Source organism: Procambarus clarkii, chromosome 32 (genome assembly GCF_040958095.1).
Source record: "Procambarus clarkii isolate CNS0578487 chromosome 32, FALCON_Pclarkii_2.0, whole genome shotgun sequence".
NCBI classification, from domain to species: Eukaryota; Metazoa; Arthropoda; class Malacostraca; order Decapoda; family Cambaridae; genus Procambarus; species Procambarus clarkii.
Genome location: NC_091181.1, coordinates 30557180 through 30578160, shown reverse-complemented (window position 1 = coordinate 30578160; position 20981 = coordinate 30557180). Strand labels below are relative to the sequence as shown.

Here is a 20981-nt window from a genome sequence, read left to right as displayed (position 1 = left end):
TCATTCTAGGACCCTGAGGTAACAAGGCCTTTAACATATTTTGGTCAGCAGGCAGTTGTGCATGAACCTCCACCGCCATACTATTATAATGGAGATAACAGCTCAGTTCCTCCAAAGATAGCAAACGCTGCTTCAGTAACAATACCAAAGGAAGTGGAACCCGAGGTTGGAGGACCACGTTATACTTCTGTAGTAACACTATCGGACAAAAATGAGCAACCCGCTGGGGCACCTCCAGTGAAGGACAAAGTGAGGTCAGTAGTTCAACTTAACAATGATCAGAGGGGGCAGCCACGAACGGCTCCGGTAGTTCGAGGATTTAGACAACCAGGAGAAGAACCACCAAATCAAGGAGGCACAATCCATAGCAGAATTGTATCAAATGCATTGAAGAGTTCACAGCCTTCACAACCACAGGCCCGTTCATCTGTCTCTCCTCCTTCTGTGAATGGTTCTGTACCAACTGCTTTGTCAACTCAAGGACCAGAGGCACCTACATCTGCAAGGCTAGTTGCTGCTGTTCCAAAAGCCCCTCTACCATCTCAAGGTGTTACCCGTATCTCACCACCTCGTACATCACCATCTCGTATTTCACCCCCACGCACCTCGCCTGTTCGCACCTCGCCTACACACACCCCACCTTCCCGTGTCAGTCCACCTTCTGGCCCAGCATTTCCTATTGTGCAACTTCGACCTGTACCAGCTGGCTTGAGAGCTACAACACCCCCAGAATCCTCAAGCACTGCTCCACCACAACTGCCAGCTAGTGCTGCTGCTATTTCTTCAGCACCAGGAAATCAATTTAGCAGTGTGCCTCCACCACCACCTCCAGCACCCCCTATGGCCCCACCACCACCACCTCCAGCACCAAAAGCAATGAGTGAAGAAAGACGTACTGCATCGGGAAAGAAAATAATTTCGTCAAAAACCGGACCAGAATTGGATGCTCGTGAAGAACTCATGATGGCCATCAAGAATCATGGAGGTATGAAATCACTTCGGAGAACACGTATATAAGTGTGTTTTCATAATTGAGATTAAATGCAAAACATAATGGTGAGTAATCCAAATTTTGTATTGGTCATGATGTAAAACAGAAAAGACTAATGTGATTAAATAGCTACTAACCCTCAGTGAAAAAGAAAACAGGTAGCATCCTTGATACAGTACCTTGAGTACTTGAGAAGTGCTGTATGGTATATTGGTTTTCAGTTATGATTTAAAAGGCATTTTTTGCCTTTTGGAATGAGTTTCTGGTATATTCTCCATATTGGACATTGTAACTATGTATTTTGTAGTTTCTGTAGACCCTTACTTCATTGATGCTCTGGTTCAGTGCTGAACTTTGTATAGTCTTGTACAGTATATTATATCAGTTTTGTAGATACAATATTTTGAAGGTATTATATTACAATATCTTGCTAAATGAATATATGAAAAACATATGTTAAACTCAACCATTTAGAATGTTTATTTTTGAATTAGCACTTGTAATAGTGCTTCTGAGTTAATACTTGTAATGATACTCAGTTATATTATTGGTGCTGCTGTATGTAGATTTTTATACAGTACATTGTTTCAGTGATATTTAAAGGAGATTTTGTTAGTTTTAATAAAATCAGGCCATTATAGCCTTGGAACATAAGTAATTATAATAAAGGTTTTCATGAGTGCATAACCATTTTGATTACTTTTATTTCTAAGCTTTTCATTTAAGGTTACATATTTCTTTCATATAAGTATCAGAGCAGTATTTGAATTCATGTACAGCCATCTTCGAAAATCTGTCGTTCTTAGCTTTATCCTTACAATACTGAGTGAATCAAATATAGTTTCTCCAGTGGTATCTTGTCAGTCATAAGGACAGAACTGTTCTTGTGACAAGACAATTGTTTTTGGCCAATTAATGTATGTTATGCTTTACATTGTTTTCTGTTATTATTTTGTTTACACTTCAATATACACATTTCTGTTGCTATGTACATAATGTAGAAGTATATTTTCTCCAATAAATTTTATTGGAATCATCATCTCTTATTTGTATCTTTATATATCAAAAAATATTTGTGGAGAGTATTTAGCATCAAATATTTTTTTATCTTCATTACCCAGTTCCTCGCATTCATGAGTTGGGGAGACCCAGCAGGAAAATTTGAATTAGTTATACAGGAGAACTAGTACAACAACACACTACCAAAATCTTCATAGATTTCTCTTCACTGCTGCTGTCACTGTTGTTTACACAATTACCACATTTTGTTTCTAGGTTGACCCTCTGGTGCATTGGCTATGATGGTACAGTACACACATTCATAAAACTTCCAGGTCTCTGGACATGCCCAACACCCAGACCAGAGTCCAGTGGTGGATAAAGCACTGGTAACAGCAAGTGCATCCATCTAGCCTCTTGGGTGGATGGAGGCTGGATGGATGGAACACACATGGATACTCAGAAGGTAACACAAACTAAAAGGTCCTACATGGGGTATAACTAAGTTTACTCCCCCAGACCTCACAGTAGAACAGCAAACAATGACAAGGAACTGAGAATAACTAGAGTAGTTAAGAAACACAGACTGATACAGAGTTTCATAACTAAAGATCAGGTTATCATAACAGTGGATGGAGGACATAGTCCTTCACCCAGCCAGACAGACCTAACCTTGTATGTCTATGCACACAAGAGTAATCACACTAACGTAATGTATCAATTCCTGATGTATCGGAAAACCCAAGTGTGTTCAGTAGAACTCCAGGTTGCAATCCTTTTACCATGTCCTGGCCTGGTTGTCTGGGGCGTGTGCGTGGAATTATACCCACTGCATAGCTTCGAATCCTCATCATAGCTCCTATAGATTTTCTCTTATGTCTATAATGACAAGCAGGTACAAAAAGTGGGCAACATACAGAATAATAGTGTGCAGAACACAGGAACAATCCCTCGGCACCCTAGGGGCAATGCTAGTTTAAATTGCTTCTACACAAATGCCAGAATCCTAGTAAATATTTTTGAGGCATTGTGTGCATCACCGAGGCTGAAATGATATCAACGCATCAAAGAAACATAAAGTTCAAGTATGTTTATTGAGATAAGACAGAAATACATCTCAAAGGGATAGCGTAGCTTAGGCTATTTCTAACCCCCCCCCCCCACGTTAAAGAAACACTAGGGACGAGAAGGTATAATTGAAGGGGAATTGTATCTTCCAGGATAGCATCCACCTTTTAGAAAGGACAACAACAAAAGCAAGTGGTGTGGAGCTATATTGAAAAGTCTTAAATGCAACCAATAATGAGGAATTAAACAGGAAGGAATCATCAGTCTGTATGGTACAACATACAAGTTCACAATGGCAGCCAAGTGACACTTGGGAGTATGGTAGAACACCAACAGAGGGACCTTACTCGTCTGCATCATGTCATAAACTCTTATAATGGTGGACTTTAGCCACACAACAATGGGTTGCGTGGTTATCTTGAGATGATTTCGGGGCTTTAGTGTCCCCGCGGCCCGGTCCTCGACCAGACCTCCACCCCCAGGAAGCAGCCCGTGACAGCTGACTAACACCCAGGTACCTATTTTACTGCTAGGTAACAGGGGCATAGGGTGAAAGAAACTCTGCCCATTGTTTCACGCCGGCGCCCGGGATCGAACCCGGGACCACAGGATCACAAGTCCAGTGTGCTGTCCGCTCGGCCGACCGGCTCATCTAAGGTGAATCTAAGAATTTTGTTGAACAATTACTATGTCTGTACAAGGCCCCAGCGGCAGCCTCGACCCCATGGCCGCTCACCATCACTGTCAAATGAACTACTGTCGACTTCATTAATAGCAATCTAAAATTGTCTATGAATAAAACACACGAGTAGCTCCTTAAGAATTACTCGGGGTATAATATTGCGGCTTGTATTATCAATAAACAAACCTTTAATTTGCAAATACTCATTGATTAATATAAGGGTTCTCGGGAGAGCAGGAGACCCTCAGCCCCATGACACGACCTTACAGACGGACGCCGCCGGTGTTGGTTCCTGTTATATGTTCCTGGAGGCCGAGGTAGGTCGTCATCCCGCCTCCCACATTAACAAACTAATAAGTAACATCCTGTATCTGCGCACGTTGGTTTTGGGCCCAATTTACTATTGCGTATAGGTATGAAAGGGGGTTGACCGAGCAGTTATGAGCATGGAAACTATAAGAGTGTACAGTTAGCATATTAGAGTCTGCAAGCCGAAGCTGTGAATAAGTGCTAGATAATTATTGACTCTGTGGGAATTCAATACCAATATTACCGGCAGGAGTGGTGTTGGCGACGTATGTCTCATTTCGTGGAGGTTGAGGCCGGTCAGAGCGGCCATGTTGGAGTGCCACGAGGCCACTCCTAGCCTCATCCTCTTTTTATAATTACTAACCATATCATTCATATAAATAATAATATTGTTCAGCCGTGTTTGAAGATGAGTCAATTTTTTTTTATAAGACCCAGTTCTGGTCTGGGTTCATTTGACAAGTGTTGCCGAGATCAACTTAAGTGTTGTCTTGGGTATTGCATCTGTTCGTGCACAATTTAGTCAAATCAACACAACATGATTTCGTTAAAAATAAATCCTACCATACAAACTTGCTCACATTTTTGGAAACTGTAACCAGCTTTTCAGACAAAAGACTTGAAGTAGATTTAATATACTTGGTCGTCTCTAAGCTTTTGATAAGATACCACATGAAAGACTGGCACACATTACAAGCATATGGTGTAAATGGCAGAGTAACTGAATCGACAAGTCAGTAGTTAATATAAAGGAAGAAAAGGGTCGTGCTAAATGGAAATGAATTTGACTTGAAAAATGTGATGAGTGGGGTACCACAAGTTTCTTCCATCTTGGGGTCAACCCCTTTTGTCCTGGAGCGGTGAAGGAGATAATATTCAGTTGTCTCTGGAACACGACAGTGGGTACAAAGTTAATTTATATCTGTCCTGTATTTGTAGCCATGTGCCGTTAGTTTGGTGCGTCCCAGCCTTAGTCTGGTCATTGTTATATCTATCTCTATTGCCAGGAACGAAAAATATCGTTCATGACACCATAAACGAGCATTGAACGCTCCATGTAAAGTTATATCACACCTTACTTTTATGGTGTGCAGTTTCCTTGTGACAGTGTACAGAAGCCTATCAACCTTGGTAAAGTGATAACATCGCAAGCCCTTGCATGCTTGTCATATAAATATTCCTGCATCATCTTGTTTCTTAGCGGATAAACCTAAATGGAGAATTTTAAACCAACAATATCATCCCATAAAGGAATTCATATTGAACACGACTAGTCTGCCTCAATACGTGACCAGTGGATGTTGACATTCGAACGATTATGTCGCTAGTTACACCACACTGTGTCTTCAAAATTAATAATATGTATTGATACTAATGTTAATAATATATTTAAAGACACAAGAAAACGGGTCATTTAAGGGGGTAGAAAAACACACATGTATGTAAATAGACACTCTAATCTATACATCAATAAATACATAAATAACACTAGTGTGATACAACCTACACGAGAAGTGATGCCTGGAGCCTAGGAGAGGACTCCGAGCACGGCGGCAGTAGCCTAATAATGCACGTTATCCCAGACGAATCGGTGGCCACCTGCGCATGCACACGTAACACCTACTCTCACGGAGCTCTCACATAACTACACCTCAACACACACTCTCTCGGAGATCTCACACATCTACACCGCAACACTTACTCTCACAATGATCTCAGACATTTACAACTACTCAGTGTTCACACAACTTATTCTCCCCGTAGTGAAGTCATAACAGTAGTATATTGGCAGGGACACCAGTACCACCTTGGAGGGTTATAGTCGATTCCCTGTACCCTTTTCATAACTGTACCTTTCTCAGAACTGTACCTCTCACAAATGTATCTCGTAACTGTACTCCTCTCAATTGTACCTCACAATTTTACCTCTCACAATTGTACTTCACAACTACACCTCTTACAGCTGTACCTCTCACAAATCTACTTCTCACAATTGTACCTCTGAAAACAACCCAAGCGACCAACACGCTAATGACTAGATACATTCACCTCACCACTGCAAATACATAATATAAATATAGTTCAGTGCGTATACCTATATCTACACCATTTAAATATTTATATTTTTACACAAGCCTCATAAGCTATGTATGACAGCGATTCAATAAGCATTTAAGTTATCAGTTCGTGTTGCATATTGTTCGCTCTGTGTGGTCATAATCTGTTATTCAACGGTATTTTTTTTAAATGAATTAATATATTTGAACCGAAGCAATACGCACACAACGCCCCGTGGTACGGTACGTAACTGGGTTGTCGTCTGAGGTTAGTACTCTTGCTGGTCCTAGCTGTGTCTGTCCCTGACGTTGATGGTGTCAGTTCTACCTCGAAATTATTGCCTGCTCCGCGCTAATCTTTGCTTATTCTCTTAATTATCCTCTTGGTAACCTGACGTATGTCCTCAGCGGGTCAGAAAGTCCACGGTGATGCCCATGGCTACTGTGAGGCCGACCGTGATGTCCGTAGCTACTGAGACCGACTGTGATACTCATAGCTGATGCGCAAGGCCGTGACTTCTGGTGAGGTTGCCATTCTTGACTTGGAACCATCAGTTCCACATTGTCATCGTTCTCTTTGGTAGCTGCCGGTCGTCATTTGTTTCTGGTTTCATTGAGTGGCATGTGCAAACGGGCGGGAACGAGACTGTAAGCAATGTATTGGCTGTTTAACTATTGATAACATGTTATCTATAAGTCAGTTGCTTGGCCTCTAAAAAAGAGCTGATTGCGTTATTTAGCAAATTCGACACGGATATACAACTGGTGTGTGTTCCAGTCAATGAATACAGGGGTCAGAGTAACACAAGAGTTGAACTACTTCTCGTTCATGTTGCCTCCCAGTTGACAGCTACATGAACGATGGTATGTGTTATGACACCAATGTCACAAGACTATGTGTACGGCTCCTGTAGTGGTTTGACAATTGACAGGAAAATTACAGAATCATTGTGCTGTAGTTTTCGTACGTATGACCATCGGTTGACAATATTTTTCCCATCGAGAATTTTCATTAAGAAATGAACTGATTGCCTCCTTAAGCTCAACATGAACAGATTACTTTCTTAACGCTCATCTTGTTTATACCGTGACAATTATGCTCAACCAAAGCCACTTCTGTTCTGTAACGGATAAAAAACTTTATGTGGATGGAAACATATTTTGTGCTTTACAACGACCTTAAGACTGCTTACAATACTGACATTTGAATCAAATGAGTTGGTCGCCATGACACTCAACAATTTGTTGAGTGCCAAAGTTGTTGCCCCGAATAAATTGATTCAGTTGGTGGGTCATGCAGGGTTTCCTAATGTCCGGAAGTGTACAGTGACGTTATATATTCTATAGTTATAAGGCTATATATGTAGTACAGTGTATAAATTATTATTCCATATAAATAATCTTACTGTTCTCGCAAGCAAAGATTTGAACCATCATATAATAAATGAAGCACCCGTATTGTACTCATTATTGTTTACTATTTTGACACACACACACACACACATATATATAACATATATCTTTGTGAATCCTACAAGTAAAGAATACATACAGTTAAGGTGTAACTATTTTTCCAAATTTTAGGTAATGAAATAGGTATCAACATTTTATTAATTTAACATTTATGAACATTTATAAATGAAAGGAAGTATTGAAATGTTTATATTTGTTTTTAGTTGTATAAATATTCTTAACACGTTTTAAATTAAGAAACTTACATAATAATTAAGTTTAAAATTGTTAAAGAATTGTGGAGTTTAGTGAACCAATTACTTCTTGCAAGGGTCAATACACTACAACGGGTCTACAGTGTACGCATTAAAACAATGCCCGACCGTTTTGTCTTCATCTGGCATAGGTACCCATAGTTATGTAGGCTGGTGGTGTCTGCAGTCGAGTAAGCAGTCTATATTGAATCATTAAGGTCGGTGGTTGTGATACTACATTCTGCTATGTCGAATATGAAGCTGTTAATTTAAAATTTCAGCCCAATAACATATGTCTAATTAAATGATTTGGAGAAGGGATGAAGCATAGATGATATTTCTTAACCTAAACATCAGATAACAACCATGTAAAGGGCCTCTACAAGAGGGCTCATAACTTGTTTGCATTGCAAACTTATTAAGTCTAGATAAAATACACGATTCGGTCGACAATTCGCGCCTACGTATAGCTGATTGATTAGTTTACACCAAATTTTCGCCAAATGCCTTGCATAATAGCAAGTTCTGTACATAAGAATTTACCGATCCATTGAAACAAATGGTAAGTTACTTTTACAGATCTTATATAGTGACTAGCAGAGCACTCATCCTGGATTCTGTCTCTCTACGCAAAGTTTGTATAGCTGAGCAAAATCACGAACACACAAACAGTCATCAGCAAAATTAAAAACACAAAAGCGTAGTTCAATTCAAAATTAAACAAATTGACCTTATGTAACTCACAATTAAATAATCTTTCTTTAGCTTAAAGTCTCGTCGAAAACACGAATTCCCTACATTCAACTTTTTTTTTTTTTACATTAAATGTGAAATTTAGGTATGCACCCTTTTTAATTTTGTAACTTTTGATCAGAAATTTCACACATACAGCTTCACAGAAAGAAAACGTTTCTCAAAACAACAGAAGTCTTACTTACTGCTACGGCAAGCTGACATGACTGAAACATGAGAAGAGAGTGAAATTAAAGGAAAACGGAAACAAAAGTACATAATATGCATGGCTAGGTTAAGTTTCGTACAGATCTTGTTGGTCAAAATACATGAAAAGATATGATATATAACCAACAAACCCCCTCATTACGAATACCGCTATCTGGAGCTCACGTATATTGGTCATTAGGCTTTCTGCAGTTTTCTTGTTCTTATGTTCATGAAACAGATCTTATATACAAAGACATCGTTTTTTCACCTCATATGCCTGTACATCTCCCTACACAAAATTGCGTTGTTTACACTTCTGATGATGTGCTGTTAACATCAAAGTGCTTACGTTATTTCTTTTTTAATTTCCCTTTGTGGTTAAATATTGTCACATTATTTATCACGTTAATTTCTTCGTGATTTACACACACGTGTGTGTATGTATGTATGTAATATATATATATCGAAGGAATGATAAATAATCACTGATCACATTCATGCAGAATAAGCCAAATTTGAAAGGTGAAATATTTCTAAAACGTATTCGACCCACCTGTATATATATAATGACAATTCTATAAAGATAATGTGATTTACAAATGAACTTCTATGTTACGCAAGGACAACTAGCACTATAGAGCCTGTTAACCTTGATTTGCCTATATATATTTGGATTTTGACCAACAAAACCACTATATCTTTGTAGTATTCTGAAATATTTTGTCTTGTTTATGCAGCTTTCATCTTCTGGATTAATAAGGCCGTTACCTAGAGAAAATGTGCACCGAGAACCAGCTTCAAACTGGATGACCTGTAATATTAACAAATCGTTTATAATTTCGACAAAAACTTAAGAAATACATGGCACACCTGAACTTCACATTTATCGTGCTTTACTACTGACTCACTTAATACTAGTCTTTGGTGGAGGTAGAGATTACTCTGTCTACTGGAAAGCGCCAATCAGCAGGTTACTATCAGAGCTTGTTTACTCTGATGTAAAGTCCACCTACCACAGACATGCAGGCTACCAGGGTTAAAGCAATCCCATCTTATGATTTCATTGTATGTGCATTGTGGGTTACGACCACTAAAGAGGCTTAGGATGGTTGACTGATACTTTGGGTGGCATTCTTGAATTGAGATTCAAACAAATTTCAACTTTGTAATATGCAAAAGGTCTTTTGCACTAGTTTTTGCACAGTTAACGCTTGTGGCAAAAAATTGGTGAAATATTCATATACTTTAAGGAATGTTTATGTACTGCAAATGTGCTAATCGTATCAGGCACAGATAGTATGGGTCGATGGTTGTTTATCAGGAACGGTGGCCTCAAGAAAATGATTGTCTAGAAGCGTGTGAAATGGGTGGGTGTCACAGTGGCAGTGGGGCCGGGGGTGGCACCGTCTCCCCTTGGGCCTGGTTGTGGAGAGGAGGGTTGGCGGTGGCGCAACGAAGGGGCACCTCCAGCAGAAGGTAGCTTAGCAACAACTGTGGTAGAGGTAATTGAGGGCCCAGAGTGAGGGCCTGGACCAGTGGCCTCACGTCTGTTTTATGCTGGACCCGTAGCGTGGCGTAAATGAACGTTCTACACTGTCGTTTGAGTGGTGGTGGCGTCTTGCTCTCCTCCGTCAGCCACTCTAGTATATCTGCGTCCTCCTGCCAAGTCCGGGGGAGGTGAGGCGGTGCCAGCCACTCATACTCTCGCAGGGGCGCCCCAGCTTCAACTAGTAACCTGACAAGAACATGTTTATAGTTTCAATATTTCAAATGCAAACAAATATTTTTATAATACCAATAGCTCAACGGAAAACAGATTAAATGGCTCCCATCACAAGAAACATTTGGTATATATATGATTGTGGATATAAACTCAAATGCCTTACCTGAAGAACTCGAAATCGACATGCTTCATGGCCCAGTAGAGAGGGGAGTGGCCCTTGTAGTCCTCGAGAGTGAGTGGCACACCAGCCGCCACCAGCTCCAGTGCCATCTCCCGCCGACCCTGTGTTTGTTAATTAGTTTATTATAGAGCTCATATCCATCCCGTGGACGCAGGCAGAAAGGTTAGTCACATAACGACTGTAATCTTTCCCCTATGATGACAGACAATAAAATTTTGCTTCACTGGCATAATTATCTCATACATATTACAAATTTATTAGATAATAATAATACTCTTATATTCCAGTTTTTAAATAAGATATGTAATTAAAATACGAATTGTAAATATCAGCCGTCATAAATTTAGCCCATCATCTTTAAATGAAAGAACTTATAATCACGATGTGGTCGACAGTACAAATATGTCGTGATGGATGACCAAACCACACACCATAAAATGAAGAAACGACGTTTCGGTCGACGTTTCGGTCGGTTTGATAATGGTCAGGACGAACTGAAACATCGTTTCTTCATTTTCTAATATGTGGTTTGGTCATCATATCTTCAGCGACGTTATTGTGACTCATCGTGTGCATGTCGTGATGGACCACCAGAAAGTTGACTTCTGTATTATTGAATCTGGGCAAACCGGAAAATATTTTCTATATGTTGCTAATAAGACCTAACCTAGCCTAACCATCCTTGGACTAATCCACGCTGTCTGAGGCCTGATATAGTACATAGATGTGCTATACTAGGCCTAGAAATATATATATGTATATATTTGGTTTAGCTTTATTTTTCCTGACTATAAAAAAAATTAAAAAGTGGCTTACTGGGGCTCCATTACTACACATTGGAACGATCGACCACATAGTTGTAAAAAAGCACCATCATTTCAGGATGATGGGTTGCATAAACAATATATTTCACTCACCATTTAAACCAGAGTCTATTAGAGATCGTGAAACTTACCCTATAACCCAAGAATTGCATTGCGATGTTGAGGGGGTTTTCTGCAGCACGAGTGAAATCTATTGGCGCTCCATTCTTAAGCAGGATCCTAACGAAGCCTAATCGTTGTTCTTTCACGGCAAACCACAGAGGCGTTTGATTGTAGAAGTCTCGCAAGTCGAGGCGAGCTCCGCGTCTCACTAATTCCTGGAAGATCTCCCGGTGGCCAAGTCTGTGAGAATGTGTAACAACCAAGTCTGAGAGTGTGTAACAACCAAGTCAGTGAGAGTGTGTAACAACAAAGTCTGTGAGAGAGTGCGACAACCAAGTCTGAGTATGCGACAACCACGTCTGTGAGAGTGCAACAACCAAGTATGTGAGTGTGCGACAACCAAGTCTGTGAGAGTGCGACAACCAAGTCTGTGAGAGTGCGACAACCAAGTCTGTGAGAGTGTGCAACAACCAAGTCTATGAGGGTGTGTAACAGCCGAGTGTGTGACAACCAAGTCTGTAGGGAGGCCTGGTCGGGGACCGGGCAGCGGGGACGTTGAGCCCCGAAATCATCGCAAGGTAAAGTAGGAGTGTGTGTAACAAACAAGTTTGTGAGTGGGGTGTAGCAACCTATCTGTGAGAGTGTAACAACATATGTGGCATAAAGTGCATTCAATTATTGACGCCATATATATCTGAAAATCAAAATTTTTAAAATCGTACTTTTTAATTCTTAAGGAAAAAACAAATTACGAATTCTTAAAAGAGAAATTCCAAGATAAGGTTCCAAAGCACCGAGGAAGACTGAACAAGTTATGAAGAAAACACAGAACCTCTGTTTACTCAAAAAGTTGCTGTTAAAACATCCTTAGGAATAACCAACCCGTTCTTTCGATCTGAATATATAAATAATGAAACCATGTAAGATTATATATCTGGAATGAAGTGATATGAAAGTTATTTATCAACAAGTTAGGTACCTATAAAAAAAACATAGTCTCTGTTATGCACAGTCTAAAATCATACCTGATGGCAGATATGATAGGCGTTTCAAGGCGTTCCAGATGATCTTTGCTACGCCTGTCAAGTGGCGCCCCCGCCTGTGCCAGGACCCTGAGGGCATGAAGGTCGCCTCGGTACACTGCCAGGGAGAGGGCTGTGGTGCCCCGCACAGGACATCCCATGTCCAGCCCACTCTCCGCCAGCCTCACCATCTCATCCATGTCCCCGGTCACTATCGCCTGCGGTACATCAATTGGGTTGGGTTTAATTATCCACTCCATATCCGTGGTATCAGCTGAGGCAAACGTGTAAATGAGGAATTATTCGCATGTGCAATGGGTGAGGACAATTTACATTTGGAAGCACCACTCACATGGTTTATATAATAGACATTTAAGAAGTTGGCATAGAAGAATAACTTTCAGTAAAGGCTTGACTCAAGCCAGAGCACACAGTTGCAGTGCATGCTTTATTTTTAGGAGTGATATGTATTATTTTGTCAGGTCCTTGCATTTTATAATTATTATTAAATAATAATTCATCATTATATAGTGTTTTTGTGATGTATGGTACAGCTGTCAAATTTACACTGGTGCAGCATGACTGGTGGGGGGAGGGGGCGCCTGACAGCTGGGTGGACAGCACTTCGGATTCGTAGTCATGAGATTCCGGGTTCGATCCCCGGTGGAGGCGGAGACAAATGGGCAAAATGTTTCTTTCACCCTGATGCCCCTATTACCTAGCAGTAAATAGGTACCTGGGCTGTACTCATTTACAGCCCAGGTACATATATATATATATATATATATATATATATATATATATATATATATATATATATATATATACGGGCTAAAATAAGTCCGTACCCATTATATTGTACTGATTACACTTCATGTACTCATTACACTTCATGTACTCATTACACTTCATGTACGCATTACACTCCTTACTCATTACACTCCTTGTACTCGTTACACTGTACTCAATACACTCCAATATACACGCCCCCTTGTAATCAAGACATATATTTTACTATCATTGTCAGTTATTAACAAAAATAGTAATACGGGTTCACTAATTAAAAGTCTCACCTGATGGAGGTCAAGGATGTGGGGCGTCCTACCCATCCTGGGGGAGGCCGTGCCCAGCACCCCACTGGAGGCCACGTTGCATGAGGTGAGCATGGAGGGAGTGAGGCGAGGGCCGATGGGGGCACGGTGGGCAAGATGCCCTCGTCATGGGGCCGATACAACGCGCATGCGTGGTGACCAACCACTTGCCCCAGGTTGTCCACGTTAAATGTGCGGGATTTCAGTGATAACTTTTCTCCTGACTGTCAACACTTGTAACTCAGGGTCACTTCGAGGGTTATTTAAGAGCGCCTGAAATAATTTGCTAGCCTTACGAGCTACTCGTGCCCGTGCCACCTCTTAGGTGGCTTAATCTTCATCAATCAATGTGCTTGCAACAAAGAACATAATTCATCGAATATAACTCCGAATGTTTGTTAAAATTATAATACGTTTCAATGTCAGAAGGCAGAGAACCTCGCTCACTTCCAGTGCAATTTTTCATTCTGATCTCTTGGCAGTTCCATCAAGATTGGGGCCATTTCTCGTTCTTCCATGCTCTCAGCGAGTCAGTATTCTAATTCAGCATTGAATATTTCTTTCTAAGGACGTTTGGATAACTGGAGGAGTGAAGGTCTCTGGGCGTCTCGCATGGCCGACTCTCCGGATGTCAACAGCGACTTCACCAATCTGTCGAGGTAAACCTTTATAACAGTAATGTTTACATTCATACACGTATCGGTATGGAACCGAATCTTAAAAGAGTAGAAAGGAAACGAGCCAGAGGAGACCTGATCTTAATATTCAAAGTAATCAGGTATTGGCAAAGAGGACTTAAGGTCTAGTGCAGCGCTGAACCTCAGACAACAAATTCAGTAAACATACAAAAATATAAATGTGAACTGGTTTAGCAATTTTTATACCTCGCCTAAACCTTTTTCCCAACTTAAAATTATTAATATAGAGCTCTTTATATTGATCAACACCAGTGCCGTATTCCCAGGATAACTAAATTTGTCATTTTTGAAAAGCTGGATTTCTCGATGTTTAATGACTGTCGGACGGTTATTAAGGATGTAGGACAGCTTCACCACGCTCGCTGAACTACACCTCTTGACTGCTTATTCAGCTTGTGTTGTAAAACACGAGGTTAACCTTGCTTTACACCTAATGTTATCTATTGCAAATTGATGCGTATTGAAGTTGCCTTGAACTGTTTTTGTTCCTCGTCCCAGCTTTCTATTTCTGTATTGGCTGTAAACTGAATGAAAAAAATATGTAAATGTATTTAACCGTAAGGGGATTACAGTTAAGGATAAAGGCTATTTATAGAGGAGAAAATGTGCACCTTTACCTGTTGGGTCGGTCATCTGATCCAGTCACAGTAGCGGAGTTGAGGGAAGGCAGACCGGAACACCCCGTTATTACAACACTGGGGCCACTAGCGCGCACCATTCACACATTCCTACATCTTATCACTACCACCCTTAAACACTTAAGGAAACTTATCACATTGAAACAAAAATAAAACATTACTTTTATGGTTTCCTGCAACACAACATTAAGTGACAGTTGCCGCGCATCGCATGACCATTTTATCACACCAGCTGTTACAGTTTCTCAACAGGAGTTAATTGGTTCTAATTTACGGATGAGTTGTACGAGGGGAGGAGTGCCCGTCTCCATGAGGGCCAGGTGTGTGAACCACTGTGGTGGGGAGTCGAGGGGACACTGGAAGCCTCACGTGCTGCCCTAGGATACACTAGTTGCCGGACGCCTCTGCCCGCGCCATTATCACGTCTGCTCTCCCGGAAAGTCGGGCTGTCAATGGCCTTCGAATGACTCGGTACATTACCAACTGGTGGGTAGTGTAGGGCGCTAGCGGAGTGTCCGTTTTGTAGCGTTGCTTGAGGGTGACTTACACACGCCACCGTGTTCCTGTTTGTTATGTCCGAGAGGCGCTTGTTGCTATTGATTTCTCTCTCTGTCTGTCCTCCCCTCCCCTACTCCTCCCGCCGGCCTCCACGCCCTTGTTCTCACACATTCATGCTCCGCGGAATTCTGATATTTGCAACGCAATTGGGGTTGTTGTGCTTGGTCCTTCAGTGATATAATAGCCTCTGAACAATCAAAGTAATTTCTTTTTTTCCCTAATGAGTGGGTAAGTGTGTGTATTTACTTTACTATTTGTATCTGCAGAATCGAGCTATTAGCTCTTGGACCCAGCCTTTCTAACTAATTTATTTTTCCTCTATTATGTCTACTACATATATTTCTCTCTTAACATGCGCGCGTACACATCCCTAGGAAGCAGCCCGTAGCAGCTGTCTAGCTCCCAGGTACCTATTTATTGCTAAGTGAACAGGGGCACCAGGGTGAAAGAAACTCTGCCCATATGTTTCTGCCTCTGCCGAGGATCTAACCCGGGCTCTTAGGACTACAACCCCAGAGCGCTGTCCACTCAGCCGTGAGGCCCCTGTGTGTGCGTGTGTGTGTGTGTGTGTGTGTATATGTATTACATTAATTAATAAGCCATTGTATTTTATTTGTATTGCACGCACGCACACGCACACACGCGCACGTAGAATCGTTCCTCTTATTGTTTGCTGATGATGCAAATATTATGAGGGGATTGAGACAGAGGAAGATAGTATGACACTACAATATGACCTACACAAACTAAATGAATGGTCCAACAAATGGCTACTAAAGTTCAACCCGAGTAAATGTAAGGTAATGAAACTAGACGGTGGAAACAGGAGGCCAGACACAGGATACCGAATGGGAGATGAAATCCTTCGTGAAACGGACAGAGAGAAAGATCTAGGAGTTGATATCACACTGAACCTGTCTCCTGAAGCCCACATAAAAATAATAACATCTGTGGTGTATGCAAGGCTGGGTAACATCAGAACTGCCTTCAGGAACCTGTGTAATGAATCATTCAGAACCTTCTATACCGCATATGTAAGACCAGTCTTGGTGTATGCAGCACCAGCATGGAGCCCGTACCTTGTCAAGCACAAGACGAAGTTGGAAAAGGTTCAAAGGTGTGCCACTAGACTAGTCCCAGAACTAAGAGGCATGAGTTACGAGGAAAGGCTGCGTGAGAGGCACCTCACGACACTGGAAGACAAGAGTAAAGGAAGACATGATCACTACCTACAAAATTCTCAAAGGAATTGACAGGGTAGATACGGATAAACTTTTTAACACGGGTGGTACGCGAACAAGGGGACACAGGTGGAGACTTGAGTACCCAAATGAGCCACAGGTATGTTAGAAAGAACTTTTTCAGTGTCAGAGTAGTTAACAAGTAGAATGCATTAGACAGTGATGTGGTGGAGGCTGACTCCATACACAGTTTCAAATGTAGATATGATAGAGCCCAGTAGGCTCAGGAACCTGTACACCAGTTGATTGACAGTTGAGAGGCGGGACCAAAGAGCCAAAGCTCAACCCCCGCAAGCACAATTAGGTGAGTACAATTAGGTAAGTACACACACACACACACACACTGTGTTAAGAGGTAGGTGTGTGATACAGTTGAGAGGCGGGACCAAAGAGCCAGAGTTCAACCCCCGCAAGCACAACTAGGTGAGTACATACACATCAAAGAGATATCTTCTTATGCCAGGTAGGCCAAACTAAGAACGCCTTTTGGAAATTTGCGTAAGGAATTATTCAGAACCTTGTATAACACATATGTGAGACGAATCCTGGAGTATGCGGCTCCAGTGTGGACTCCGTATCTAGTCAACCGCAAGACGAAGCTAGAGAAAGTTCAGAGGTATGTCACCAGACTTGTCCTAGCAGTGAGAGGTATGAAATATGAGGAGAGACTACAGGAATTAAACCTTACGTCGTTGGAAAACAAAAGAGTTAGTGGAGACGTGATTGCCACAAACAAAATTTTCAGGGTAGATAAAGCCATATAACTTAGTAGGGTGACACTGAAAGAACTTTTTCAGTGTCAGAATAGTTAACAAATGGAATGCACTAGGAAGTTATGTGGTGGAGGCAGACTCCATACACAGTTTCATATATAGTTATGTTAATGAGCCCAAAAGGCTCAGTAACCCGTACACTAGGTAATTGGATATGGAGAGGTGTGACCTAAGAGTCGAAGCTCAAACACCCGCAAGCACAACTAGGTATAAATATATATTAGATATTTTATATATATATATATATATATATATATATATATATATATATATATATATATATATATATAATTATATATATATATATATAATATATATATATATATATATATATATATATATATATATATATAATGTGTGTGTGTGTAATTACCTAAGTGTAGTTACAGGATGAGAGCTACGCTCGTGGTGTCCCGTCTTCCCAACACTCTTTGTGTGTGTGGAAATCATGAAGAAATTAACACGTGATGAATAATGTGACAAGGTCTAACCAAATTGTAATTCAAAAAGACCTCAAGCCCTTGCGTTGCTGACAACATAGATCAATAACACATGTTGCAGGTCAATAGTAACATGTTGCTGATCAACGCTGCACATAATGCAGATGAATAGTTCATGTGGCAAGACCCCCTCCCCCCCTCTCTCCCAGCAGTCCTTCAGGAACCTGCGGTGTTGTCACTGGACATGACCGGGACCTTCCCGTCGGAAGTCCCGCCCTCTACTCAAAGCCCCCCGCCTCCTCCCCTCTCTAAGACCCACCCACCCCTGCCCTAAAACCCACCCTCGCTTAAAGACCCGCCCCCCTCCCATGCTTGAAAGCATCCGCCAGTTCAGATTTAAGTTGTTGCAAGGCGTGGATATGCAACACACAAAGACGCCTCTACGTCTGGGTTCCCTTTACTAATATTAATGACACCGGTCGGCCGAGCGGACAGCACACTGGACTTGTGATCCTGTGGTCCTGGGTTCGATCCCAGGCGCCGGCGAGAAACAATGGGCAGAGTTTCTTTCACCCTGTGCCCCTGTTACCTAGCAGTAAAATAGGTACCTGGGTGTTAGTCAGCTGTCACGGGCTGCTTCCTGGGGGTGGAGGCCTGGTCGAGGACCGGGCCGCGGGGATACTAAAGCCCCGAAATCATCTCAAGATAACCTCAAGAAGATACCATTAATGATAGCGATAACGATCATATTAAATGTGATAAAAATTATAGTTCTGGCATTAATAATAAATATGAATAAATGATAGGCCTACTTAGAATGACAACAAATTGATATTAGACCAAAAACAAGGAACCTTCACCGTACACTCACTGGTACTAACGCAGGTGTGTGCCGGGGCCTCTCTGCTGCTGTGCCGTGACAGTACAGCAGCTGTAAGGCCTTCGGCAGCTGTGTCATGTTCTCCCAGCAGGTGGTGTGTAGGGGCTTTCTAGTGTCTGGTCCTGCTGGGTCCCTCCAGTAGCTGGTAGGTCATTCACCACCCGACCCGGCACCACCACCGCACCTGCACTGGCGACTGTGTGAGACTTTGATCATAGTCTCTCCCTCCCTCCTGCCGCGGCTACTGCAGGAGACTCTACAGCTGCTGTAAGTGGTCGCAGCTCATGACGTACTTATTGTTCAGAGGTGGTGACTTGGATTAGCGAGGGGCGGCAGTGGTGTGCCTGGCGGTGGTGCAGGGCGCCGGGGCGGGCAGGAGAGGTGCGTGCGGCACTGGCAGACACTGGGCTAAAACTGGCAGCGAGGGAGGTGGCACTGAGGGAGCCAGGCTCGTTGCTTCCTTCCTGCTCCCTCCGCCGCCCCATCTCCTACTTCCTCTCTCTCCCCCCCCCTTTTTAAAAGCTAAACTGAATTTCCTGTTTAGCTTTCTCGGAAATAAGATACTTTCTTTTCTTCTAATAATTTGTATGCAACGTCAGGTAGCGTCAGTAAGACGGTCCATTTCAAGGATTTGATGATGGAGGTGTTTCCTGCTTGACAAACGACAGATCAAAGCGAACCAAAAAAGTGATAAGATCAGAGGATGCTTTATCTCGTCTCCAGACGGGGACGAGGCTAGTTGAGCACATGTTGTGTCCGGTCCGCCCCGGCACACAACCCTCTGGGCGGCAGCGCAGGAATATCACACACACGACACAAAGTGTCTTAATTAGAGTATTGGGTGGACAGTAAACAAGCCGCCGGCAACACTCACCCGACACAACCCGCCGGGGGATAACATGTTATCAGTCTGCAGAAGTTCGGACGCCGCCACACCTGGAACGATAACACACACACACACACACACACACACTCTCTCTCTCGATGCAGAATATTTACAATATTATTTTCCTTTCTCATTGTTTCGGCGGCCCGCTTCAGCCCGTGAGTTATAGACACCAGATGCAGAGTCCTTGTGCATTTTTTGTTTTATTTTTTACCAAATAAAGAAGTTGTTGTGAGGGTTGGTGAGGTGGGGGCCTGGAGGAGGAGGAGAGAGGAGCCCGGCGCGGCGCGAGTTGCTCCTGTACGGAAATAACTGTGTTTACCATCTGGTGTGAGAGGTTATCCCGGGGCTTGCTGGAGGCGGGATTATCGAAGCTACTGGTCTAGGGATATTATCAAAATTACTGCTGGAAGAAGTTTATTCCGGCTGTTGGTGGAGGCGGAGAGTGTCACCAGAGTTACTGGCGCGGCTGGGCCCCGGGCCCCCGTGGTGTGGGCAGCCCATCCCAGCCACGCGCGTTACGGACGCACCTGGCATAATACGTCATCACTCGGCATGTGCGCATGAATGAACCCGTGCACATGAGTGAGCCCGTATGTGTGAGGGAACACGTGCGCATGTGGGCTCAGACGCATGATAACTGGGCCGCATGAGGGCCCGTGCTCTTGCGTGCTCGTGCTCATGAGGGCCCGTGCGCACGAGGGCGTATGTGGCTATGTGGTTAACTATTGCAGCGTGAAGAGCCTGTAAGAGACGAGGTGACATGCCTTCCCTGGCTGTCTGTCCCTCCAAACTGTCGGCTCTTCTCCCCCTCCGTCCAGCATCTTGCATTAAGTGTTAGGACCGTCTGTGTGGCTACCAGTCGTGTCTGTCTGTCTGCTTGTGCCGGACTGCAGCATCATGTATCCTGCGTGGCTCTCAAAGCACTTCACTTATCGCTATGAAATTTGCCACGTAAACATCCTTGGGGGTTAATGTGTCTCTGGAGGATGGGGGGTGGACGTCCTGACGTGACGACACTTAGTTACACACCGCCAGCAGCTGGCTCCGTGCTGGGCTTAAGGCCCGTCTCAACAACATGGTCCAGGCCTGTAGTGAATGTACACCAGGAAGCAGGTTGTACCGCTCGGTGTATATGACCAAGGGGAATAGTTGAGTGCTATGTCTACT

General features: G+C 42.6%; 3 protein-coding genes across 12 annotated transcripts in view; 2 read left to right on the top strand and 1 right to left on the bottom strand.

The window, feature by feature from the left end:
* LOC123759342 (streptococcal hemagglutinin) overlaps nucleotides 1–2025 on the top strand; it is a 186932-nt gene extending 184907 nt beyond the window's left edge. For all 6 annotated transcript variants that reach the window (XM_069335103.1, XM_069335102.1, XM_069335104.1 and 3 more), the window contains one exon: nucleotides 10–2025. In XM_069335103.1, coding sequence (XP_069191204.1) covers nucleotides 10–1017 — 1008 coding nt within the window. In that variant the 3' untranslated portion in view covers nucleotides 1018–2025. The remainder of the gene's footprint in view (nucleotides 1–9) is intronic.
* A 1964-nt stretch (nucleotides 2026–3989) lies between these two features.
* LOC138370605 (uncharacterized) overlaps nucleotides 3990–20981 on the top strand; it is a 32785-nt gene continuing 15793 nt past the window's right edge. Inside the window, exons 1-2 of one of the 2 annotated variants that reach the window (XM_069335098.1) lie at nucleotides 3990–4057; nucleotides 14266–14356. The gene's annotated coding sequence lies outside the window, so the exon portion shown is untranslated. Of the gene's footprint in view, nucleotides 4058–14257; nucleotides 14357–20981 lie in introns of those variants that run through there. The other variant, XM_069335100.1, reaches the window with a different exon arrangement.
* Nucleotides 5489–20703, bottom strand: LOC123759341 (ankyrin repeat and SOCS box protein 10). 4 transcript variants are annotated; one of them, XM_045744250.2, is made up of 6 exons: nucleotides 18917–20703; nucleotides 13680–14348; nucleotides 12610–12824; nucleotides 11614–11824; nucleotides 10641–10759; nucleotides 5489–10489 (listed from the first exon to the last, which is right to left on the bottom strand). In XM_045744250.2, the coding sequence occupies exons 2-6, from the start codon at nucleotides 13770–13772 to the stop codon at nucleotides 10129–10131; spliced, it is 999 nt and encodes a 332-aa protein (XP_045600206.1). In that variant the 5' UTR covers nucleotides 13773–14348; nucleotides 18917–20703; the 3' UTR covers nucleotides 5489–10128. The 4 variants fall into 4 exon arrangements, with proteins under 4 accessions (XP_045600206.1, XP_045600208.1, XP_045600209.1 ...); XM_045744252.2 differs by having other exon boundaries at nucleotides 13680–14362; nucleotides 18917–19601; XM_045744253.2 differs by lacking the exon at nucleotides 18917–20703 and adding an exon at nucleotides 15013–15617 and having other exon boundaries at nucleotides 13680–14362.